This window comes from Hyperolius riggenbachi, chromosome 2 (genome assembly GCF_040937935.1).
Source record: "Hyperolius riggenbachi isolate aHypRig1 chromosome 2, aHypRig1.pri, whole genome shotgun sequence".
Taxonomy (NCBI): domain Eukaryota; kingdom Metazoa; phylum Chordata; class Amphibia; order Anura; family Hyperoliidae; genus Hyperolius; species Hyperolius riggenbachi.
Window position 1 is genome coordinate 161,417,955 of NC_090647.1, and position 27,419 is coordinate 161,445,373.

General features: G+C 39.1%; 1 protein-coding gene across 10 annotated transcripts in view; it reads left to right on the forward strand.

The window, feature by feature from the left end:
- The window catches only part of ENOX1 (ecto-NOX disulfide-thiol exchanger 1), a 723,730-nt gene that overhangs the window by 628,677 nt on the left and 67,634 nt on the right, over window positions 1-27,419 (forward strand). For all 10 annotated transcript variants that reach the window (XM_068267775.1, XM_068267774.1, XM_068267784.1 and 7 more), the window contains one exon: window positions 26,469-26,653. In XM_068267775.1, the coding sequence (XP_068123876.1) occupies window positions 26,469-26,653 (185 nt within the window). The remainder of the gene's footprint in view (window positions 1-26,468; window positions 26,654-27,419) is intronic.

The window sequence follows — 27,419 nt, forward strand, 5'->3', positions numbered from 1 at the left end:
GGCAACTAAACTCCCTATACTGAGGCAACTATGCTAGCTATGCTGCCGCACCCCAGCCCCTCCCCCCGTAACCCGCTGCGCACGACACTGTCCACTAGGTCGCGCGCGCAATAACCCGCGCCCCCCCCCCCCTTCCGGGCCTCGGAGAAAAATTTGGTCAGTAAGTGGTCCCCGGGCCGGAAAAGGTTGGGGACCCCTGGTTTAAACGGTGTAATAACCGGGACAGATGGGCATATAAAATACATGAGTTTTAATTACAGTAGCGTATATTAATTTCAAACTATAATGGCCTAAAACTGAGAAATAATGAATTTTTTTCATTTCTTTCTTAATCTTCCTGTTAAAATGGATTTAGAAAAAAATAATTCTTAGCAAAATGTAGCACCCAAAGAAAGCGTAATTAGTGGCGGAAAAAACAAGATCTAGATCAATTCATTGTGATAAGTAGCAATAAAGTTATAGGCGAATGAATGGGAGGTGAACGTTGCTCGGATGCATGAGATTTTCGGACTGCGGTGCTGAACCGGTTAAAAGGAAACATCCATATCCCTCTGTTAAGGTTCCCTTTAAAGTTGCATTGTAAATATTGCGTTATGGTAACGCACTGCTGCAGTGCGTTACCTCTTAACATAGACAATAACAGATACAGGGAAGCATACTTTTCATTGCCTGTATGCTCCACTGTATTTACTGTATGCGATGGTAACGCAGCGTTAATGTGCATTGCGACTTTTTTGGTGCGTTGCATTGTAATGTTGCGTTGCGACTTGAACGTCGCATCACAACACAACGTCCCACGTTGACCCTAGCCTGAAAGCTTACAAACGTAACATAGATAAGATGAAGACAGACAATATATTTGTGCTCATTGAAGGGAATGTGTGAAAAGTTACTTGGCCAGAGCCAGTAAAGTCTAAACTTTACCTTTGAAGAGGTAAATGTAACTATGTATTCCGCAATGAATTCTCTAAATAATAGTAAGGCAAAGTGAAACAACTGACCTGTCCACAGGGCCTGTGTTATCTCAGTTCAAATGCTTCAAGTCATGTGACCTATTTTTTATTTATTTTTTTGAAACAAAATTTGTTAGCTGTAGATGCCTCTTTTCAAACTGAAAAGTTAACATCAGTCATTTTGTTGGCTGTTCTAACTGATAAAAGATTTATATTTTTAATTGCAGATGAGTTTTGAGGCATGCTTTAAAGAGAAACCATAACCAAGGATTGAACTTTATCCCAATCAGTAGCTGATACCCCCTTTGCCATGAGAAATCTATTCCTTTTCACAAACGGTTCATCAGGGGGCTCTGTATGGACGATATTGTGGTGAAACCCCTCCCACAGTGTGATGTCAGGACTATGGTGACATCACACTGTGGGGTGCCTTGTTGCATTGTGGGAAATAACAGCTGTTTTCATTTCCAACTGCCAAAAATGCAAGCAGCATCTCCTTCCAGTGACATCACCTGCCAACAGGTGATAAATGTCAGAATGTAATTCAGGGAGAGGAAAGATTTTTCAATTAGCAAAAACTGACTAAATCATTTATACATAATTATTGTAAAAATTAAGCACTTTTTTATTACATTATTTTCACTGGAGTTCCTCCTTAAGTGTATCTCATGCATCTAAATGAATCACAACCATAACACAATTTTTATTCATTTAATTAAGCCCCACAATCATTAAAAAATATGTCAATGTAAACATACACTGTTCTTCACACAGAAGCTATTTATATGTGTCTTATACACAGTTTATTTGTACATGATAAATTTGTTCCTAAGACTGACCCTTATCTGGTGGACACTGTTATATTTCCACTGCCTGATCTCAACTCATTTTGCTGTAATTATCTAAATGGCAATTGGTGCATCAGAATGATGAGTATCATTTAGAAACAAATAGCCTTTTAGTGTAATTACTGCTCCATTCGGTGAGAGAGCCGAGTTTGTTTCTGCAATGTTCTTAGCTCAACCTTGCGCTTTATGCTCAGCAAAGTAAGAGAACTAAAGGGATTGGCTGCAATGTGCCTGGTATCTTGTGTGTGTATGTATATTTCCTGTCCATCAATTAGTTGAGTTAAAATGTTAAAAGGAATAGGAAAGCTCTTCTGGCTTTTATGGTCTTTGGTTTCTTTCATATTACGTTTAGCAATATCTATGGAGAAAAGTTTCATATTTTTATATTGCTTTGATTGGGAAAAATATTACAGAGATTACCTGTAACTTGCAGCACAGGGTTTCTTTAGGACTTAGACTTTCTTAACAGCATTGGTGTTTCCTAAATGCTGGATTCAGATATTAGTATGGATTACTGTAACCAAGCCTTTTAACCCTTTAGCAGCCAGTGTATTTAGAGGCTTGCACGTGCTCCAGGCCATTCATTTTAGCACAATTTTATATTTCTTATTTTTAATTTCTTAGTGTCATTTGGGGACAGTGTAAGACAATAATAGACAACTTGTGCTTTTAGTTTCTGTATATTTTGTTAGCAGGGAGCAAAGCATTCCAAGAATTTACAGCACAAACAAAAGCAGTGCACTTATCTCAAATGAGATAACTCTATTGAAGCATGCTAATAACGACTATCACTTTCAGCATGCAAAACTGAGCAATGTGGATTTGTACTGTTAGAATGTCTTCATGCATATCCCACTTTAAAGCAAAACTGAGTGCCCCCCATTCCTCTCTTCTACATGTAAGCAAAAGATGCATGTTTAAAAAGAAAAAAGCTGAGCAATAAATGACTGATTTACCAAAATCGGTTTGCCCTTTTATAAATATGGTGTTATTAAAGTGGCAATCAAATAGTAAAAAAATGAGACTAACAAAGGTAATAAGTGCTTGATTGCCAGCACCATCATTCACTTAATTTACTGATCTGCAGCTTTATTAACTTGAATGGAGAAACAGAACAGGAGCCCATGTGTATCACTTCAATTCTTAAAAAAAGAATCAGCAGTACATGGCCCACAAACTGTATAAGGTAGAGGTCCACAGCTATAATGAAAACTGTGATCTGTGGCAAACGGGTTAACATGGGCCTTTATTCAATTCACTTTTTTTCCTAAGTTTTGTAATATGAGTTCATTTTTAATCTTCTATTAAAATAACTTGTCAGCACTCTGTAATTAAATGTCCCAAAAAGTAGGTGAAAAAGGACTATCAAAATTATTCTATTTTATTGATAAGGTGTTAAAATATCACCTAGGAGAAAACACACAATACAATAAAATGATCTGATTTTACATCAATTCGATAAATAAGATCAGATTTCTCAAAAAATCGGAAAAACTTTTTTCATTCGAGCAAGAAATCCAATCGGATTTCCTGTTTTTATTCAATAAAAGTTGATCGGGAGTGCTGGATTTTTCTGATCAATTTTTATGTAAATTGAATGGTGTGTGGTAGAGTATATACACCGTAGCAATTTTCTCAGTTTCCAATCATTTTTATCATAATTGAGGAAAAAATTGAACATGTGTGTGGTACATTGGTCAGATTTTTGAAAGGTTACAATCAGTCAGAGAAATTGATTGCAATTCTTGAATTGAACAGATTTTTTAAAAATTGTATGGTATGTGGCCACCTTTAGGAGCAAAAGTGACTTGAATAAGGGCCATGATGTTTGAATTGATCACTAGTGTTCTCCACTGAATCCTTTATTGTTTGCCACAGTGAGGGAATATTATTTTGCCATCTAGAGAGTTAAAATAAGTGGCAGTATGATGAACTTTTGTCTAAAGTTACACATTAAGTAGGTTGTGGGAGATAGTTGAACTTTTTTCATTATTATTATTTGTCCTTGGATTACCATTTTTAAGGGAATCTGCGATGGGGCTAAAACAACAAAATATACATACTTGGGCCTCCAGCCCCCTCCAGGGTGATCGCTACCACGCCATCCTCCTCTGACTCCCAGTGTGTCTTCAATTGGCCCTGAAAAGTCATTCGGTCCGGGGCCAACTCACATTCACAATTTGGGTCCACTATAAAGAGAACCCGAGGTGGGTTTTTGAAATGCTATTAGGACACAGAGGCATATTGTGTGTACTGTGACCTGCCTGTGTCCTTCTATAATAGTGCCTTTGTCCCCCCCCCCCCCCCCACCTCTCTGGTGCTCTGCTGTCTCCCCTTATAAAAAGCACCAGGCCAGCGACGCGTAGATTATCACTAGCCTGGTATTTACCTTCAGGCTGCCATTCAGCACCGCTCTCTGCAGTTGATAAGATTGAAGAAACATTGAGCACTAGTAAGTTCAAGGAATGTAAACAACAGCGAATAAGACTGTGGCAGCTACATGATACGCTTTCTGAAATAAAAACACATAGGGCTTGATTCATCAAGCTGCGCTACCAAAGCAGCGCAACTTAATGAGAGGAGCGCAAGCTCAGTGCACGCTATTGTGCGGTAGTGCAGTGTAGCATACTGTGGTAACTTGTGCGTGCTCCTTGTAACTAACAGCCATTCCACTCATCCTGCCCTGAGCCCCGGTGGGTCCATTGGCTTTTCAGGAAGTGATTTTGACGTGACATGACTTGAAAGACAGACACGGCTGTGTGTAATCTCCAAGCAATGAAAATCTAGATTAAGTTTCTGGACTATATTTTCTACAGGTATTTAGGTTGCCCTGACTAGAGGCAACAACACTGAACCCTTGAGGGGTCTCCAACAGCTAGTGGACAATTTCCCTCCAAATAAGCAGGTTTATGTGGTGTTGTGGCAGCATCGCACAGGACATTAACACCCTTGATGTAAAATACTTATTTTATTTCATTACAGTTTAGTTGTCTTCTCTTGCCCTGTGTCATGTAGCTGTTGTGCACTCTGTGCTGTACACAGTGTTCCCTGTGTTCCTGTGGCTTTGAGTTCCACTAACGTTCGCTGATTCCAGGGTAGGATTCCTACATCTACCCCTGATCTGCTGGACCTTCTGATGGCTGTAAGTTTCAGTATGAAGTTCTTCTCAGCCCCAGAGATCTTGCTGATTTATGTGTACACAAGAAAGCTGACTTCTCAAATTATTGCTTGTGAAGTTAGTCTGTTTCCTGTAACTTGTGTCCTGCACCCTGCCATCCCCACGTCTGTCTGCTCTGTTCTGTGACCATTTCCAGTTGTGATCTTACCAGTATCCCACGTAATCCCAATCTCTCTGCATACATGACCTCTGCATTTCCCAAACCTGATTGTGTCAGCTTGAAACTGAACTATGTCCTGTTTCAGTTTGCCCTTGCTAGACAACTTGATTATTGCCAGTGAATCTTCTCAATGGCCCAGGTTGCAACTGTGACAACCCCAGTTTATTAAAGTGCCCATAATAGACAGTAAAATTGATGCATGAAGCGAGTTGCTACAAATATTCTTTTTATTGATCATAGTTGTTTGAAGTCTATATTTATGTCAAGACCATGAATTAATTGTAGTGCGACTCTTTTGAACACTAATGATCACTAATGTAGTGCATCTAACTTAGAAAGTAATTTAGTTAAGATTAGCAATTAATGATAAATGGATGAACCCCACATCTCAATCTCTGCTGCTCAAACCTCTTTTGAAGCCATCAATTTAGCTGATTGATGCACAGTCTTTAGCATAGCAGAGGTATTTAGAATAATTATTTAGTAGGAATAACAGAGCTGCACAGAATACCAGCACAAGCTGTTTCTGATTTATAGAAATGAGGTAATATTTTTGGTTTTCTTTAACTTTTATTCTTGTCTTTGAGAACTTCAAGCTTTGTCATTTGGAAACAGATGGAACACGGACAAAGCATTTTTTCTGTTCCTCTGTGAAAGCACACAGCCAAGGCAAGCTTAACGAGACCGTCTATAAAACAGTCAAGGAAGCATTGGTTTAATTGGATCCTTTTAAAAAATATTTTCATTGAATAACTATTTAATTTTCATGCAGATGTCAAGTAAAAATAAAGGGGGAAACTGTTCCATATCTTGTGATGTGAAATGTTGAAGACTTATCTTCTCAAAAAATGATGGCATAGAAGCAGGACCTTAGCAGGAGTCTTTTCTGAACTAAAGATAATTGGATGAATACTGTATATATGATGGAAACTTGTCTAGTTCGCCCATAGATGGAAATGAATTATTATACAAGTTCTTATACTTTTTCAAAAAGATTAAGATCATTTAACTTCTAAACCTGATATGATTGCCTCTCACATATTGTCCTTTTTCATTAAATGTTCTCATTTTACGTGAAGAGCGAAATGGCATTCTACTGTCAAGGGCTGTAGATGTTCAGGTACAATGTGGCCATCTGTAGTGGATTCCTGTGTCACTACCATCCAAATATATTGTTCTACTGTGACTGCATGTGAGTGGTGATTCCTGCTCAGAACCCATAGGTATATGAGTATCACCCAATCTGAATGAAAACAAGCCCACCTGATGCTTTCCATTATTTCACAGTAGTGGTATAGTTTTACTGATAAAGCAGATGATGATAATTGGAAGCAGACTTACCGGAAGGCTGTGCTATGGATGTACTATGGATGATATGTATAGCCATACATATTATAGCCATACATACTATACCAAAAGGATTGCTGCCCAATACTGATCAGACCAGTTTATAAGTTTTGCGAGTAGAGTACAATGGGTAATGCAAATAGAATTTATACAAAATGAAATCCCAGCTCACTCACACCAAGTCTGCAAGAGTGTCTGTCTTTTAAAATGTAATTAAAAATTGAGATATCAGGTACACACATAGGCAAAAAAATAGTAAACTGCAGTGTCCTCTCAAAGGATCCTCTGTAGCTACAGTCCATACTCTGCAAGGAAAGCCTCTACAATTAAATATACACAACAGCAGATATTAGACTTGGGTGTCAAGGCTGGGTTACACTGACTCCATTGCTATCAGTTGTAACAAAATGGGCAACTAATGCGCAGCGCATGTGAAGGAATTTTCAATGTTTCCCTAGGGTTAAGTGTACATCTATGGGTTGTAACTGAAAGCAACGCACTGGCTGCAGCATTTTTGTATGCGTTGTAGACCCAAAACATAGGATAGTGGATGAAAATGCACAGCAACTAAAAAGAACAACTGATCAGTTTCTGTAACTACTTGGTGCAGTATAATTACGGCCCAGGAAAGCTTCACTTGAAGTCCCAGGGCCATGAATCTTTGTCTTCAGCTGCGGGAGGCTCCCGCTCGTGCAGCTGCACGCGTAACTGCCCATTAGCGGGGAGATGAATGAATGGGAATGCAGTTCCTATTCATTAATATAAGTCCCCGAGTCAATGAACACTGGCATGTATTAGATATCTGCTTCATTGTATCTTCCTGGTGTTACACTGCCACGCATTACTTCCAATTCATGTACTTATGTATGTGAATCGGAAATAATGAGTGAGGACAACTTACATCAAAATGCATTTTAGTTAATAAAAATACCAACATGGAATCCTAAATTTAACTATTTCCCTCCCACACTCTCCCATAGTACCCGACCTTTTTTTTTTGTATAGAATACAACATACATAAAAAAATACATAAAAAGTTGCCTTAGGAACTGAACTTTTTTAATATGTTTGGCAAGAGGGTATATTACTGTTATATTTTGATGTATGGGCTTGTAAATAGTGATGGATGCAAAACTGAAAAAATGCACCTTTTATTTCCAAATAAAATCATGGCACCATACATTGTACTAGGGAAATATTTTAAACGTTGCAATAACCAGGACAAATGAGCAAATAAAATGTGTGGGTTTTATCCACAGTAGAACATTTTATTTCAAAACTATAATGGCCGAAAACGGAGAAATAATGAATTTTTTCATTTTTTTTCCTTATTATTCCAATTTAAAATGCATTTAGAATAAAATAATTCTTAGCATAATGTACCTCCCAAAGAAAGCCTAATTGGTGGTGAAAAAAAACAAGATATAGATCATTTCGTTGTGATTAGTAGTGATTATTGGTGAATAGAATGGGAGGATAAGTTATTGGCAAAAGAATGGGAGGAGCGCTGACAGGTGAGAATTACTCTGGTCCTAAAGGGGTAAAAAACCCTAAGTGGTCAAGTGGTTTGCCTCTGTTATTATCAGTTGCCAGTGTAAACCCATCTTTAGCTGGGTTCTCTTTGTTGTTTTGTAATTATTTAGTAGCTCCCCCTATGGTGCCCAGGTTGTAGGGCTGCCTTTAGTTACAACACACCTGAAGTGTGCTGAAAGTTTGAAATAAAAATAGGGTGATACAAGAACACTTACACCTGATACTCCCATGTTTTCGGGGTCCCTCCTGTTCCAGGGCCTCTTCCCCACATTCTTCTGGATGTTCACTAAGTGGTGAATAAGTGATTCTGAACTGGGCATCTCAGAGTTGTAAATATGTCCACTGTAGATTCCCTTATGCATGGCCACAGACACTTCCCCTGTATTATTTGACTGATGAGCCAGTCGAATGCTCGGGGAAGGAGAGGGACCCCAAAGAAAATTCAGGGATCTGCTCCCAATGTTTATAGGCTGCTTTATTTTTCCATTTGTATAAAGCACTAACTGTATATACAGAGATTGCTTGGATGGAGTCCAGCAGGTTATCATATACTGTCTATCTGCAGATACGGTGTATATATATATATATCTGTACATTTGGCCATATTTGGAGACCTATGGAAGTGAGTTGTGGTTCTTCTTGCCTTGTAACAGTAAACTGGGCAAGTCTTTGACCATCGTGTGAACTCTTTCAGAACTGGAATCAATATATGAAGTATATCCTATTCTACCGTTGTATTTTAAGCTGTTTCAGATTCTTTGAAGTGATGTAAGAACCTTCAAAGATCTTTTACTATCCCAAAATATAGTTCAGTAAGACCTGCATACTGATTTAAGGAAAAAAACACATAAAATGACTAAACATTTCAAACTAAGAAATTGCTAAATAAATCTGTATTGCTTACTTTACTTGCAGTGATAGAGAATTTACTATACAAATCTTATGCAGGGCTTTATAAACTCTACCCCTAATTTAATAACACTGCAGAGCCTTTGTGATCCTGAAAACCTGGACTGGATTATTTTAAAGGGAAATTTCACTTTTATTATGCACTTACTACAAATATAGATGGGTACTGTACAAGTTATTTTGCGATTTAAGTGTTTTAAAAAAAAATATATTTCATTTCAGTCTGTAGCCACCTAGTGTTTCTAAATCTGTCATCAAGTTCAAATTGCTCCTCCTTAGAATCTTGGCAACAGTACTTAGTATTTGGCGTACTATTGCAATTAGACAGTACAGAAATACACCTTCCTGTAGGAGCAATTATCCACACAGGGCATAAGCCTTTGTGACACCTTCACAAACCCATTGACGGGCCATAAACGTTGACCACCCCATATGTCTTTGCCTTTTATAAACCCAGTTGAAAGACTGTGTTTCATGTGTTACAACAAGTTAGAAGGGGTTGAGTTGGGATCTGTAAGGCCTAGTTCACACTACAAATCAAAAGCGCTAAGCGATTTTGTGAAGCAATTACTGGCTTTTTTGTGATTTACATTTTTTTGCAAATTATTTTTTATGCATTTTTGTTTTGTGATTTTTGTGTGTGTGTGTGTGTGCGCGCAGATAAACAGGTAGTGTACTCTTTAACCTAGAACTGAATGTCTTTTAAAGCAAATTTTCCTGAAAACTGCTCAACTGTCAAAAGCACTTTTAAAGCAATTTGCGATTTTTTTTCCTACACCTTACATTGAAGCGCAATCACTCGGAAAATGGTGCAGGACCAGCGCTTGCAATTGGAAAGAAAGCTCATCACTCATGTGAGAACACTCACATGCAATTTCAATACACAATAGCTTTTACAGCGCCTTTTAAAAACATTAGCAAAAAAAACCCAAAATGCTCATAGTGTGAACCAGCCTGTGGCTTGTGCAGATGCAAAGTGTGGAGCTCAGCTCAGTGATGACACATAGAACTTTTTCTGTAAAGTACTAAAATTCCCCAACTCATTATCAGATTGATTCATCAATCTGCTCTGCTCTAGCAGCACGAGTTAAAAAACAACTTGCTCCGCGATAAGTTCGCGCTCCCGCCCTCTGAGTTGTTTCGCTATATGCAAATTACTCATTTTGTGAAACAACACATTGCAAATGCGGAATCCCTCACGAGCAGGACCTTTTTTGAAAACATATGTGACTCTAACCCACAGGCATCGGGGGTAATTTCATTCATATATAGGGAGCTCACTCTCACACACTCTCAAAACAAACCGGACTACATACTTAAATGGGAAAGAGAATTGGGCTTACAAGTTGACTACACTGATATGTGTGATATTTGGGAAAACATCCCCAAGGCGTCAATAAATGCTGACCTGGTTGAGATAAATTACAAACTACTGTTTAGATGGTACCTAGTTCCCCAGAGGGTGGCCAAGTACAATAAAAAATGCTCGGGAAATTGTTTCAGGGGATGTAGAATGACGGGTTCTTTTGCCCACATATGGTGAAACTGTAAAAAAGTAAGAAGGTTATGGATTAGGGTCTGTACCTGGGCATCATCCCTAATCAATGCCCCTGTTTCGCGGAATCCTCTCCATGTCCTATTAGGCTGTCCATACCCCAATCTATCCCCTACTCAAAATACTCTCATCAACTTTATCTTTACTGTAACTAAAATCAAAATAGCGGCAGCCTGGAACACCCAATCTCTTTCATTTGATGCGGTCAAGAACAGGCTCGGCAATATCTTGTTCTTCGAGAAATTGAGGGCCCGAATGAATGACAATATGAAAAGTTTTCACAAAATCTGGGACCCATTAATAACCTACTTACTAAACCCTGAACAAATAGCGATGGTGCGTAATCAATGACCTTGTCATGGTTACTTCTCATAAGCAAGGATAACTTGTATAAGGAGGATCAGCTGGGGCATCTCTCGTCTCCGGAACTTCTACAACTTTTCTATGACTTTTCCCTTTTCCTTCTCTATCCTTACTTTCCTACACTCTTAAACTTCTTTTTGCACCTTGTTTTATCCGCTGAATCCCTTTTATTTTAGATCTTACTGTGGAGTTATGGATGCTAGATCTTCATACCACGATATTATAATGCCAGCTAAATTAAAACAAAGTCACTTCTTTCCAGTTTACAGTCTATATCCATTGTTGCAGTTAGTACCTAACTGATTTGATCTATTCTTATGCTAGCTAGTTAGCAAAACCTGACTTCGCTGAAAGACAGGTTTCATGGCCAAAGGTACTGGACAAGATACAGTTGGTTAGTCCCCATCCGACCCCATTGGGGCTAGTGACGGATGTCGGGTTATCCTGCAAGTTTGCATCCCGGACATTTTGCCTGATTACACCTGGGAATTAATGTTTTTAATCCTTCAGTTATGTGATATATGATAAATAGTGTCTTATGATTGTATGAGTTACAATAAGTTTAGCATCAAATGACTGTATTGCTTTTGCTTATCCCTATGACTGCAATGTCATGCTGTAAAATTGTTCTTTCCCCTTCAAAACTTTTCTTCAATAAAAACGATTGAAACAAAAAATAACTTGCTCGTACTAAGCACACTACAGGCGGCCTTCCTGCATAGCGTGCGGTCCCTAGTTACAAGCGTTGTTTACTTAGTTATGCACACTCCTTTTAAAGAGTGCACGCTATGACGTATCGGGACCAAGATGCTAATGAAGCAATGCGTTGGCAGTGCTTCACTGTGCAGAGTATTTAAAGGAGCACACATAACTAGGTAAACCACGCACGTAACTAGGGACCGCACACTATGCAGCATGGCCGCACGTAGTGTGCGTAGCGTGAGCAAGTTGTTTTTTAACTGATGAATCAACCTCATCCTCTCTTCATGCATGGCTGCAAGATTTCTCTAATTCCTGTTCTCAGGAATTCTTTTGCATGTCCTATTAGGGCTGGAACCCACTAGAGCGATTTTGTGAGCATTTAGGGAGCAATTCAAACCGCTAGCGATTTCTCAAAAGGCTCAGCTAATGTTAATGGATAGGCCAAATTCCACTGGAGTGATTACCACAATTGTAAACGCAAGACATGCAGCATTTTTAGCGATTAGCATTAGCGTTTCTGCAATGTAAAATATATAAACGCTGGCATAACCGCTCATCAAAACCTACACACGCGATTTTGCTAGCGTTTTTACATTACTGCACACTGTAAATAAGTTCAAATTAATTGAAAGGACCAATAAGAATTAAAATCACTAATCGCTATACAATTGCTGGCTAACAGCTGACACTTTAAAAAAAAACGCTACCAAAATCGCTCATGAAATCGCTTACAAAACGCTCATACAAAATGCTAGTGATTGCGATAAGCAATAGCGTTTTATAGTGGGTTCCAGGCCTCCGGCTTGTTTACACCATTATACAACTTCAATCAGGACTTCAAAATTACCTGTACAACTTCTCTTAGTTATGCCTCTTCACGTTATTAGAAAGCTTTGGAGGCTGTCATCTGGATCTCCTAAAACCCCTAGTTCACTGGCTGTAATGCTTTCCCTCTGTAGCATGTAGGTTAGGTGTTCTTATGGACCTCTGAGTTTGCTTTTGAAAAATCAGTTTTCTAGCTGGCAGTATGAAAATAGATAAATATAATAATTGGCACCAAATGTAACTTTTACGAAAGAAAACCTTTCAAAGGATAGCTTTATTGAAATTAATGTCTGGATATTTTAAATTTGAGCTCTAAAAACTGCGATACATGTGTAAGTAGCTGAATTGCCACAGGTCACTTGTCATCATGAAATCATTCATATATATTGGTATATAATATAAAAGGTCAAGTTAAAAATCCAGCCATGCTTATCCACTTCACCACTGAGGGTTTTCTTTCCCACAATGGATTAGAGTAATTTTCACCTTTCAGCTCCTCTTCCATTCATTCGCCAATGATGTCATATATATATATATATATATATATATATATATATATACAAATTATTTATTTTGGTAGCTATGGTAGAATGAGGGAGATAAGGGGTTAATTTTAGTGGGGAATTTATGTATTTTTATTTGATCTAATGTATTAGGGTGTAATTTTACTATTTGGACACTAGATGTCCCACTGCACGTTAGAACTAGAAGACTCGTATCTATGCCCCTTTGCGGGAACTGAAGTCTTGCGGAGCGTAGTTCTGTAGCTGCAGGCGGGATAAGTGGTTGAATAATAAAATAAAAAGAATTTCAGAAATGTCTATTTTGTGGTCATTTGGCAACTTATTGAGCAACTTTATCAGAAGACCAATATGGTAACGATAGAAATGTATAGACTAGATAAATATACAGTAGTAGAGTTCCACCCCAATCCTATATTCAGATATGCACACAAAAGTTCAAAAAACATCGGGGTTTATAGTTTATAGGAACAGTATTGTTAGGATTGCAAAGAAGCCTGTTGACGCCTGGAGGGAGCTAAGGAAAATATATCGGGTACCTCAGCAGATCTCAAAATACATGCCATTTTGGGGACTTCCTGGCTTTACTGCAAGCATTATGCATGGAGGATTTCTGAGTTGGAGTGAGAAAGGGCTCGAGCACTTGGGCCAGATCTGTGATCTGCGCAGGGGGAGATTTATGACCTTCCAGGAGATAAGAGCTAAATTTGGGATTCCCAGAAGCCATTTTCTCTATTATTGCCAAATAAGATCACACATACGGAGCAAAATTAATGATATATCATCAGTGGTAGCCCTAAACACTTTTGATAAATTGATCTCGCCCCATATGCATCAATTATCGCTAGCTGAAATGCACTCAAGATTACAGGCAATAAATATAGAAACGAAAGCTAGGAACAATTTAACCAAATGGCAAAAGGACATTCCAACGGAAAAACTCGAGGAAAAAATATTAGAGGGTTACAGACTAGTGCACAAAATTATACCAGGGGAGACATTGAGGGAGTCACAACTCAAATTAATTCATAGAGCGAAATACGCATTTAATATAAAGTACCGTATCCCCCCTGCGCATTATTCTCCGAGATGTCCTAAGTGCTCACTACAAAACGCAGACTTATTCCATTGTCTTTGGTCATGCCCAGCAATTACCACCTTCTGGCAAGAGGTGTTGTTATATATCGATTCTGTCTGTAAAAATCGGTTGGACTGTTGCCCAATAGCATGTCTTTTTAACTATATCACACCTCCAAATCTAGAAATTGACCCACATAAACATCAAATCCCAAGTAAGCTTGGGATTGCGGCACGCAAAGCCATATTTAATAAATGGATCTATCCCAGCAATCCAATGCTCTGGGATGTAAAAGAAGAATTATTCCATCTTTTTAATCAGGATAGACTAGAAGCAACCGTACAGAAAGACAGAAAGACAGCGAACTTCTTCAAAAAATGGAGGACCTTTATTTTGGCATCATACTCAGATTTGGAAATTAAAGATATCATGGAGCCTTTCACCTATACCAAATGGTACCTGACAAATCACATCCAGGGAACTTTGGGCCGCTTGGACATTTCACTTTCCAACTAGATTATAAACATTTAATGTTTTGCCTTAGAGATGACAGAAGGTGGGGGGGGGGGGGGGTTGAGGGAGGGGTGGGAGGAATCAGGAATGTAAACAAAATTTGTTATAACACATTGTGGACGGATGTATGTTTGTAATGATAAGGCTAAATGCGGCCTAGATCTTGGCAATGTAACTGTTTGTTCACTACGTGACAGTCAAATTCCTGAATTGCTGTTATATGGGATAAAATCAATAAAATTTGTTTAAAAAAAAAAAAGCCTGTTGACCGCACCACTGAGGCGAGGGTTTCCCAGAGAAGTGACCATGGGTCGTCACCAGCGTCCCCCTAGTGGAGACGCTGGACTTCGCTGCCTAGTGCCCACCAGGTTGCACTCCAGGTTACCCCAACAGTGGTTTAGAGAACAGGCGACACTACAGTGTGGAGACTTAGAAGATGATCTACCGTCGTCAAATAACAAGCCAGAGGTCGTGGGCAGGTAGCAGAGGATCGTAGTCGGGAAACAGGCCAGAGGTCGAGGCAGGTGGAGAACAATCTCGATCGGAGAGACAGGCCGGCAAAGCAAGCGTAGTCAGGAACAAGCCGAGGGTCAGGATACCAGAGATCAGGAGTAGTCAATAGCAAGCCGAGTCAGGAAACCAGAAGTCAATCACAATAAGTACACCAGGAACGCTGGCAACACAGGAACTAGCTGAAACGAACTGTCAGCACTTACTACAGGGCGGAAGAGGCTTTTATAGAGCCCCGTTTGGGCACGAGATTTGAATCTCACGCATCCGCTGATGCGTACAAACGTCCGCAATAGGAACGCGGACGCGCCAATACTGGAACTGTATCCGGGTACACGTGCACGCGTACGTCCGGACGCAAGAGCCCGCCGGGTCCACCCAGGACGTAGACAACAGACCCGACGTGCACCACGGGAAACCGGATGCCGCGGCCCAGCACGGTGAGTCTGACAAGTATCAGTCCTTATTCTTCAAAGTACAAATCTTCCTGATTTGCTGTCGTGAGATGTAGACATAATGCAGAAATCCAAATTACAGAACAAAACTGCCTCATCCCTAGTCGTGACTCTCATATACTAGAATGTTTAGGAGGACAAATTAGGATGTGAGTCATGCCAGAATACCTTATTCTTTACATTTTTATTTTATTTTATTTTAACGGAGTTGTTTGTTTTAGAAATGTCCCTAAAAGGGGTGCTTGCTGGAGCTCTGCTTTGATATTGGACAGTAGCAGCATGTTTTAGCTAAAGCAAATGTTCATTCTGAGCTAAGGCTAGAGTTGCATTTGCCTCTTCCATTGCTCATAGCTGATTATTAGGTCATGTTCTGCACTGCAGTGCACCATCGAAAAGGAGATAACTTCATCCAACATTGAAATCAGAGGCATTGTTCAAGACAAGAATGCAAGAAGAAGTGAGTGTATTTCTTTTGCGAACATCTGTTCCTCATAATGGCATTCTCTCGTCTTCCAAGGAACACAGCATTGTATTATAAAATGATGGGTTGCACAAAAATAATCAAGAGCTAAATGGCAGAGGAGAGGAAATCGCAGTCTGCAGATAGGGCATTGCCATTTTCCTATATGTTTTTTTCCCTTAAGCTAGATAATTTCTACACATAATGTTGCTGGCACATGTTTTATGGCCTTTTGCACTTTGCCACTCAATTTTTGTCCTATATTACAGGCTGTGCAATTCATTTGGGAGAAGTAATTTCCATGCCTGCATACTAATCGATTTTCTCACAAACACCTGCTATCAGTTATGGTAATAAAAATGTCATTTTAAATTGAAAACAGTCCAAATGGAGCGTCCCAGGGAAATGACTTAAGTGTCATTCAATGCTACTAATGCGCTAATGTTCTTGTGTTACCAGCATACTTTTTCATATCAGCATTTACATTTTTATACAGTTTCAGTCATTATATTTCTCCTTCAGCTGGTGACTGCCTTAAAGCTATTGGTACTAAGAAAAGATAGAGTGTCTGCACATGCATACTTTTTAATGGTTCTCTTAAATCCCGACTGCTGTAAAAACAATATAGCGCTGAAAAACAATCATATAAAAAAACAGAATAAAAAGAGATTGAAGAATCCAGTTTTTTTTTTCCTTTTATTTCCCAAGTGAATTTCACATTGTCTCCAAGTTCATGATGTTAACATCTAAAAAGTTTAGTTAAAGAGAAAGTGTACATAAAGAAACTTTAGTTAAACTATAAGATTTATGTCCTTTTGTCTAGGGTTTGAAACATCTAAATAAGAGACTGTGCTGAATAATGTAAAATAGAATTTAAAGAACTACTATCATGGAAAATTTTAAAAACATACATCTAAAATGTAAATTTCTTCCAGAATAAAATACACTATAAATTACTTTCTTCCTATGTTACTGTCAGTTATAGGTAGTAAAAATCTAACCCATCTGATGGATTTTGGACTAATCCATCTCCTCATGGAAGATTCTCAGTATTACCTTTACAAAAGCACTCCTTGGAGAGGGCACATGCATATGTATGCCACTAGGGAGTTAGGTAGCCAAATGACTGCTCACTGTGCTGCCGCTCAAATTCTCAGCGGTGTGAAATACTATTCCCCCTCCAAGTCATAGCAACTTGGAGGGAGAAGTGATTCGGGTTTCACCAGTTGCCTTAACTCCAAATAACCAATGCGTGGGCCGCGGACTATAGTAATACTACTATAGCGATGCACCAACTCAGACACTACGTGGCCAGTGCACAGCTCTGAAACCACTTGCTTTGTTGGGAAGAATCCATGCAAAGATGTCAGCAAGCTATTCCTACTCATTTGCACACTGTTTTGGTAGTTGGACTGAACAAGTGCTTTTTTGTAAATGAATAACCGAGAATCCCCCATGATATGGTATTTTACAAAACCTGATAGATCTGTTGGATTTTCACTCTCTTTTGGAAGGAAAAAAGCAATTTATAGTGCATTTTACTCTGGTATAAATGTTCTTCCATGTGTATGTATTTAGAATTTTACAATTTTTCGCAATAGTTGGCTTTTAAGGCATATGTTAGAGCAGACCTGAAACAAAAAAACCCCTTATGATGCAATGAAGTGTATGTGTAGTACGGATAAGGAATAGAACATTAATAGCAAAGAAAAAAGTCTCATATTTTCAGTTATATAGCGTCTCTTTTTTTTTTTTTTTATAACATTGCATCATTTTTTGTCATGTGCCATGTACAAACCATGCTCTGTATTTTAACCACTTGACAACCTCTGCCACGCTTATCTACGCCCCTTAAAAATTCATTCAAGGATCACAGGGGCGTAGATAAGTGACTCATATTTATTTCTCCGCTGTGCACGGTCACATGCATGCGCGTACGCGTCGGTCAACCACTGATCCGTGATTGGCTGATTCGAACATGTGTTCACAAAGCCAATCAAAGTGCTTGCAAGTTTGAATGAGCACTTCCAAAGCCAATGGCAGTGCTCATTCATTCAGAATGTGTATAAACATTGTATCTGTTTCCATTCCGCTGAGCGAAACTGTCCGGAAAATTGGGTTTTGCTGCATTTTTTTGTCTGTTCAGCGGAATGGACCATGGAACCATACGGCCGGTTCGTTGGCAATGTGAACCGGGCCTTAGTGAGTGATCTGCATCAGTGAATTTTTTTTTATACCTCCCATTAAGCCCATTAACCCTTGCCTCCCTGAAATGTGAAAATTGCTGTGGTTTTTAGGGGAAAAACCCTGTGGTTGAGAAGTGGTTAAACTATACAACATAGCAGAGCTAATGACACTTTGAACTTTCCCACTGTAAAACCTTCTCTAAATCTGTCACTGTTTCTTTGAAGTATAACTGCTTCAGAAAACAGGACTGTCTTTGGCCCAAGTTGGATCGAAGAGCTCAAAGAAGCTCTTTTGCATAGATACTGAAGTTCCTTAACTCTTCCTGAACTGGAAAACAATAAGACATTTTTCTTTGCTACTAATGTTCTATTTCTTAGCTGTATTACACATACAGTTCATTATCTCATATGTTTATTTCCGCTTCAGGTTTGCTTTAAACACCATTAAGAACAGTTTAGTTCCCAAGTCATAAAATTATTTAGCTGATTTTATCAATTCAATTCATCTCATTCATTCTCTAAAACCTGGTTGTCAAGAGGAGAGAGATTATGAGGACAACTGTAGTGAGAGGTAAATGGAGGCTGCTATATTTACTTCATTTTAAGCAATACTAGTTGCTCGGTAGTCCTGCTGATCCCGTGCCTCTAATATTTTTAGCCATAGTCCCTGAACAAGCATGCAGCTGATCAGGTGTTTCTGACATTATTGTCAGATCTGACAAGATTAGCTGCATTCTTGTTTCTGGTGTGATTCATAAACTACTTCAGCCAAATAGACCAGCAGGGCTTCCAGGCAACTGGTATTGCTTTAAAGGAAACTAATATGGCAGCCTCCATATACCTTTCACTATAGTTGTCCTTTAATATTTAAATGAGTACCATTCCATTTTCACAAAAGTTGGGACATTTTGTAAAATGCTAATAAACACAGAGGCCCTTATTCAATTCATTTTTTCTTCTAGGTGATATTGTCACATCTTATCAATAAAAACATTTTAAGCCACCATCAAGCAAGAAAATACTTGCCTATTTTTTGGTACTTTTTCAATTGCAAAATGCTGAAAGATTATTTTAAGCAGAAGATGAAAATATCTCCCAGGAGAAAACTCAGGAGAAAAAGTAAACTGAATAATTGCCAGAATACAGTCTACCTGGTATTTCATTGAAAGTATGGCAAAGAATAGTGAAATATTGTTTTTGTTTTTTTTAAATATATTTTCACTTTGAACTTTATGGCAACATAAAATTATAACAGACTTACGTGTACTATTGTATTGTATCACCTTGTCTTGTCTCTTCAATTTGTAAACAGAACGGAACCGAGGAGATCAGCTGCTGTTCTTTTGAGTGTGACTTGATGTGGTTTTGGATTATTTTGGTGAAATGAGCAAGACCTTCCATAAAAAAGATCTTGTCTTAAAGAGACTCTGTAACAACATTTTCAGCCATATTTCTTCTATCCTATAAGTTTCTATACCTTTTCTAATGTGATCTGGATTACTGCAGCCTTTTCTAGTTGCACTGTCTCTGTAATATATCTAATCTTATTTTCTTTGTCATGCTGTGTTGATCTTGGGAGGAATGGGCTGCCTCTGTTGTAATGAATACAAGTTATGCAAGCCCCCTGCAGGCTCTGTGTGCTTTGTTTACTCCTCACAGACAGGGTCTCTGCTCTCAGTTTCAGCTTGTCTGTGATGCAGTTTGTGAGGCTGAAGGGGGAGGGAGCTGCCTGTCACATGCTGAGAAACTGTGAGAATCCCAGACTGGAGTGCAGATAATTCACTATGTAATAAAAACTTGTATACTGTACCATAATATAAAATATATATATATATATATATATATATATATATATATATATATATACACAAACATCACTTCCTGGTTAGCGGCCATGTTTTTTGTTTGTAAACACTGCCTAAAACTGGTGATTAAAAGCCAAGATCATGCTGGGGACCGGCGGAAATGGCGAAGAGGGATTTCAGGAGATCACAGTGACTTGATTGGTATGTTTTTTATTGTACAAATTGGACAGTACAGATTCTCTGTAATATCATCTTGTTTGTCTTCAAAATTATATACATGTGCTAGTTATTAAATTGCCAATAAATCAGATGGTGCTAGCCCAGATGATGCGGTCTCCAAATTTGTAAAAAAAATAATTTTGAACTTGTGTAAGTAGGACTGCAGGACAGTTTTTCACCTTGCCTTATAAATCTTATCTTAGCACATGCCCAGAGAAGGTGGCAGTGTTCTTGGGATTCTTCAGTGTTTGGTAGCATAACTTTGCATTTTTGGAAGTGTTACTGAGCCTTGGGAGTGATTTTCTCTTCAGAATCATGTCTCTTTGGAATGCAATGCTGCCTGAAAGTCTATACATACAGTAGGAAGGGCCACAGTGGATGTCAACCCTGGCAACTGAGGACAGTTACAGTATGCCAGTGCCATGACTGTGACATTGCCTGCATTTGTGCACCTGCTTTTGCCTATAAGCTTGGAACTGTATTTTGCTGCTTCTGGTTATCTGCTAATGTCTATTGATTCTTTACCCTGCACAACTGGCTTGAATACTGCCCGGTTGCTCCACCTATTTTGTGTTGTTTTCTGTGCCCTTGGAACTGCTTATTTAGCATTGGAACCTTTGTGATGGCTGATTGATACAGATACAGATTTGCTGGTGTTCTTTACAGATCTAAGGCTTGTGTAAGTGTTTGGCATAATGTGGGTGAGCCGGCTGCCCTCTTGATTTGCATTTTTATATTATACTATTTAATAAAATTTGATATATTTTATCATTAGGGCTGGTTCAGGCGGACGTTTGGAGGCGTTGCGTTTGCTGGCGTCGCGTTCAGCAGCGTTCGTGTGCGTTTGGATGCGGTCGCGTTTTTTCTTCCCCTAGGGGGACATTAGCCGTCGCGGTTAACCTCCCCTGGAAGCTACATGTAGCTTCCAGGGGCTCCTTGAACGCCAGGGAAAATCGGGACCCAAACGCCGCGTTTGTGTAAACGCGCTTGAAAGCTTGGTACAAACGCTCCCATTCACTTGAATGGGAGCGTTTAACACCAAGCCCTGAACGCTGGCTGTAAACGCTCTGCAAGCGTCCGTCTGAACCAGCCCTTAGAAGTTGTTACACTTTTTCATTGGTGTGTAACCCTGCTCTTGTATACCCTAACTTGTATACACTCACACCATATTCTCCAGGTTCCTTTTTATATTTGCCTGAAATAGAGCAGTATGTATTTATTTCAGTCTATTGAGTAAAGTTACTTTTTAAATAGTCAGTATAGCATTTGCTGAAGCAGCCTTCTACTTTTGAGTGTTTTTTTTCATGCATAAACAGGTTAGAAAGGTTTGTAGTATCTTACTTCTATCTGTTACACCAAAGGACAGATTTCATTTCTGTTCATGGGAACCCCAGGGATCTTTGCTGTGATTAGTGATGGTCAATGACTTTTCCAACTTGTTAACAGATGTAATGTTAAGAGAATTGGCCCAATCAAATGTACTTTATGCCCACAGTGATGCAGGGCAGTTATAGAAATCCAAAAGAGATTCTAATCCAAAAGTGGTTCCTTGAATTTAGCTTTAAATAGGTTGACTCCTTTATCTGTACTCTTTTACACTGGTGGTTGAACTAGGTGCTTGTTCAAGAGCGGGTATGAGCGAGATCAAAAAGAAAAATCGACCCAGGGTGTGCAGGGAGTTTGGGCTGTGTAAGCAGGGCTTAACTAACCTAGGCTGTAGCTTCCCTTCCAACACTGCTTTCCATCTTCTGGTGGTTCATGTTTAGAAGGCAGAATTGACAGAAGATAAAGATGCAGCAGCCTAGTTGAATTAACCCCTGCTTACACAGCCTGAACTTCCTGCACACTCTGAGATGATCTTGTTTTTTTGCAAAATATTGATCTCTTTCATCCCTATTGGGTAGTTCAGCCTCTTGGCTGCTGGACACAAATGCTATTCGGGTGCAATTAATATGCAGCCAAAAGGCAACATTTGTGTCAATGCTTGACACGAGGTTGTGTTACACAGTGGCATGTCATATCTGAGCCTGGCCACAGCCACCTCTTCACCGCCATTACCAAGTGCTTAGTACTTTCTAATAGAAGCTACAATGCCATAGTTGTTCCAGTTTGGGATAAAGCCCAAGGAAAATGTCATTAGCTGTTTTTTCTTCCCTGGGTATAATGACAGAGGGTTTATGTTGGGATTCATAATTATGTTAGAGAAATGAGGATCCTGCTGAAAAGGTCACTATTATTTCTCTGGTTTGCTCAGAAATAGGCCAGATACTACTTGTCTTCAAGAGACAACTTGAATTAATTCAGCAGTAGGTTGTGTACTCGGGTCTTGGATGAGATGGGCTGTACTTAGCTGTCACTCATTGTACTCCAACAGACTTTCCATGCTGCAAAGTGAATCCCTTGAGTATGATATTTGTAAGGTTAAATCTGTAATTAGTGGAAGATAAGTATGACATGAACTACGTTGATGTTATGTGTAGTAATTGTATTCCCCTTCTCCCATCACACCAATTGCAAATGTCAGTGTTACAACAGGTTATTCTTTTTGCCTCTAAATTCCTAAATTAGAGTGTTCGTTATTGGAGACTATAATACATTAACGAGTCTAGCAGCTGGTGAACTTTGAAGATCCTTATCCCACCTTTTGCATTTTATGACCATTGATACTGAGCTGAGTTGGATAGACTCTTGGAGTTCGTATTCCATAAAACTAAAACGATGTACCCACAGTTAGATGGATTGGGTATCTCAGACGAAGAACAATTGTTCCCCAATCCAGCCTCGTGGGTTACTGAAGAAACAAACAATTGTGTAAACAAACGATTGTGGCAAATGACCTCAAAAGTCAACAGGGATCGGAATGTTCCTACACTATATGATCCAACATGGTGATCATTTAAGAACAAATGAATGTGGGTAGCCTGTGTCGGGTAAATAGTTTATTGAATTGTCAATAAATTGTTACACAATATCATGAACATATTATTTGCCGCTAAAAAATCATCCGAAAAATCATATTGTAAGTATGGACCTTAAGCAAGTTGCATCCCCTATGAGCTCTAAACAGGTTTATTCAATTTTTGTGTCACAAGATTTGACTACCCAATTTGGAATTTAAAATTCACTATAGCTGGGGTACCTGCAACTTCAAAAAAAAAAGTTAGTAGTGGAAATAAACATGTCCACCTCTACATCCCTCTCACCTCAGGTTCCCTTTAAAGGATGTATGAGGTAAGTAGCCAGCATTAAAATATATACCTATTCCTTTAAGTACTGTCCTGCAGTGCAGTATCGCGTCCTCAGTTTGCCCCTGAACAGCTCCGTTCTCCTCCTATTTGCTCCAGTCTGGGCCCCAACCTCGGCGGTTGGGACCTTTGAATCAGAAGATCAAGTTTTCACGCATGTGCAGTAGGAGCCCTGTAATTGCTGTGTGCATCCCAAATGGAGACTGCTCCTGGGAGCTTGACCACGGGCATGTAAGAACACCTGCACAATGCACGCTATGATTACAGGGCTTCTACTGTGCATGAGCGAAAACTTGTACTTCAGCTTCAAAGGTCCCAACTGCTGAGGTCGGTGCCCAGACCGTAGCAAGTAGGAGAACAGAACCTGCACTGTAGGACAATCTTTAAAGGAATAGGTATGTATTTTTATGCTGACTGCTCAACTCATTTATCCTTTAAAGCACACTTGAGGTGAGAGGGATATGATGGTTGACATATTTATTTCCTTTTCTACAATGCAAATTGCCTGGCTGACTTGCTGATCCTCTGCCTCCAAGCATGCAGATCAGAGGTTTCTGACTAAAGTCTGAATGGATTAGCTGCATGCTTGTTTCAGGTGTGTGATTCAGACAATACTGCTACCAAAGACATCAGTAGGACTGGCAGGTAACTGGTATTGTTTAACAAGAAATAAATATGGCAACCGCCATATGCCTCTAAATGCAAGTTGCCTTAAAACACACAACTGCTGTCTCACCTTTTTTACCACTGTATGAGGTGCCACTGAATAATATAAAGGAAAAATCACCTACATACATATATACATACTGTATATCTCGATTTACAAGTTTTATGACAATGTCCACCCATGTTTGTTTTGATAATGAAGTAATAGAGTATAAATCCTCAAAGTTGCTGTATAGGATCTTCTTTTTTCCAAATAGGCAAATAAATATAGCCTGCAGTGACTGTGTGGCTATTGCACAGTTACAGTGTAAAGCTGAATAATCATAAATAACTTATTTTTTGAGAATGCAAGTTTACTGCCCATGATTGTTGTAACATAGTTACATAGTTATTTTGGTTGAAAAAAGACATTTGGTCCATCGAGTTCAACCAGTACAAAGTACAACTCCAGCCTGCTCCCTCACATATCCCTGTTGATCCAGAGGAAGGCGAAAAAACCCTTACAAGGCATGGTCCAATTAGCCCCAAAAGGGAAAAATTCCTTCCCGACTCCAGATGGCAATCAGATAAAATCCCTTGATCAACATCATTAGGCATTGCCTAGTAATTGTAGCCATGGATGTCTTTCAACGCAAGGAAAGCATCTAAATACTTTGTAAATACTTTAGCCGTGAAAAAGTAACATAAATCCATGCACAGCATTGCGCATGTGCGCTGGGAATATTTTCATCTTGCTGGGAGCAGCAGAGTGTGGTCTTTCACTAGTCTACCCACCATGCATTGGGAATAGAATCTTCTGGCTGGGGACTTCATAAAATATACAATATTCTTGCATCAAGCACATGTCCAGCACACATCACTGTGCATATTGCTTGCTGGATGCAGTGCTTTCCATAAATCTGTGATCTCTGGAGCAAACTCAGCTGGTTAGTGGCTGGAAAAAGTGCTTGTTGCAAGACTAGTTGTATCTTTTATGTAGTACACAGTCTGAAAATTCAAAATCTACTTTGTTTATTTTTTGCATTTTGTATTTTTCAGCAGTCATGCCTGGTAACTAACTGAACTCTGACATGACTTATGAAAAGGACCGAATGCAACAGACTGGATTACATTTATTTTTGGTAAAAATGCTGGCACTGGCAGACAGTATATGTGTATTTTGGTGGGAAAATGCTGCCATTTTATGCTTATTATGGGAGAAACGCAAGGCCAGGCCCCAGCAGGCCCAGATTGATTGCTGCCAGATTATGTGTATTTGAACACAGCCAGTCAGATTATGTATATTTGAAAAGGGAACACTGTATTTTGGAGGGAAACGCTGCCAGATTACATTATTTTGGATAGAAAACACTGCCCTATTACGTGTATTTTGGAAAGAAGATGCTGCCAGATTACTTGTATTATGGAGGGAAAAATGCGGCCCAATTACATGTATTTTGGAGAGAACATGCTGCCCACTTATATGTATTTTGGGTGAAATGCTGTCAGATTATGTGTATTTTGGGGGCAGGCCCACTTACACCACTGCTAAGGTCATGTTTATTTGGCCCCACCAATGACCACACCCATTTTTCATCTCAGAGGTATATGTCAGTAAAGAATACAATTTGGTCAGTAAATTTTTATATCTTTGTCAGTGAAAAATAATGTGAAAGATTGGCAATACTGCAGGAGGTCACCTGCTTACAAACAGGTTAAGTTTCGGGAGATTCTGAGTTGAATTTGTTTGAGTCCTGCGTTAAACATGATGAAATGTAGATAAATGATTTACTTTCAGACAATGCTGGATTTAGACACATAGCATAAACTATATTTTTGGCTGTTTTCAATGTGCTTTTAAGGGGTTTTTAAGCTACATATGACAGTTTACACAATACTGTAACATTTAACAACAAAAATATGTAATGAAAACACGGTATTGTATATTTTTTACATGTAGACAACTTTGTTTGTATCTCTGAAACGTTGTGCGAGTCGTTTGAAAGTAGGGTGCTACCTGTATATCTGTTTTAAAAAGGCAAAGTTATACTTGGCATAGCTCTTTTAGAAGGGGGCTTACATTTTACTTTCATTTCTTTACCAAATCCTAGTGGTTCTGCTTCAGCATGATTTCACTAGCAAAGAAAAAATAGCAGAGTTCTCATTGGTGGAACACCTAGGCTTCTTTCTTGGTATACCCATAGTGATGTCTACATGTTTTGCTGCTGTTTTTCCTTTCCTTTCCGAGAATGCCAGCAATGATAAATGTCCACAGTGGGACACTAAATCACATCTTGAATATTAGAGGGTCACAACTCACTGGATTGATGTTGAAAAGCCATTGAAAAGAGCAAATAGATTCTGTTTAACATGTTGTGTTACGCCAATAGTTTATCTTGATCACTTGTTTTTTTTGGGCATCTCCGTTACAATTTTTGCCTGTCTTTTATGACTTCAGCCCTGGCAGCGCAAGCTTATGCACTAAAAGAAGAGAATGACAGCCTGCGGTGGCAGTTGGATGCCTACAGGAATGAAGTAGACCTTCTGAAACAAGAGAAAGGACATCATGCACGGACAGAGGAAAGCCTGACCAAGGATCAGCAGTTACAGTTCCTACAGCAAGCAATGCAAAATATGCAACAGGTTAGTCATGGTTATTCTATTCAACTGTACAAAGATAAAACTTAAAGTTAAACATTTCTTAGCAATACGTAGTCGTTTTTTTATTGCCGTGTAAAAGAGTGCTAGCTCCAATTCTGAAATCTGGGCACTGCTATAGACCGCAATTGATAATTGCAGCTATGGCCCACCAAGTGTATAATCTGGGTGGTGTAGTTCGACTATCATATAGCCAAACTCGGGGCTATAGCGCCCTAAATGGTCTTAACAGGGCCCACTCCCAGGAGTGAACACCAGTGCCAGAGTTTAGCTAATGTACAGATTGATGTGGAGCACATATAGCTGATTAATGGTATTGGCTGTATCTGTAGCTAAGTCCTGTTATCAGCTGCAATGGAGAGGTATCGGTGCGATGCTCAGAGAAAGTGTTTCGGGGGGCTAGTGTTAGGTGTAGGTAAGGAAAGTTAGTGCCAGAGGATAGGGTGAGGTTAGTGTTAGAAAAAAAATGGTAATAGCGTCACCCAAACTTCCTACTCTAAAGCCAATATTTGTATATCGTTTGCAGTATTCAAATAATGGCAATACCCAGCACCAGAAATTACAGATTGCAATTTGTACATGGACACGTTTTTTGTGGTTTGTGTTACTTACAATAAAAAAAATTGGAGGTTTTCTTGATTTATAGTAAAGAACAAAGGTTTATTTTTATTGTCCTTGAACAAGTGAAATAAAAAGTTATTTGGAGGCTCTGTATATACATTTTATCTGCGTATTTGCTATTTGGCTAATA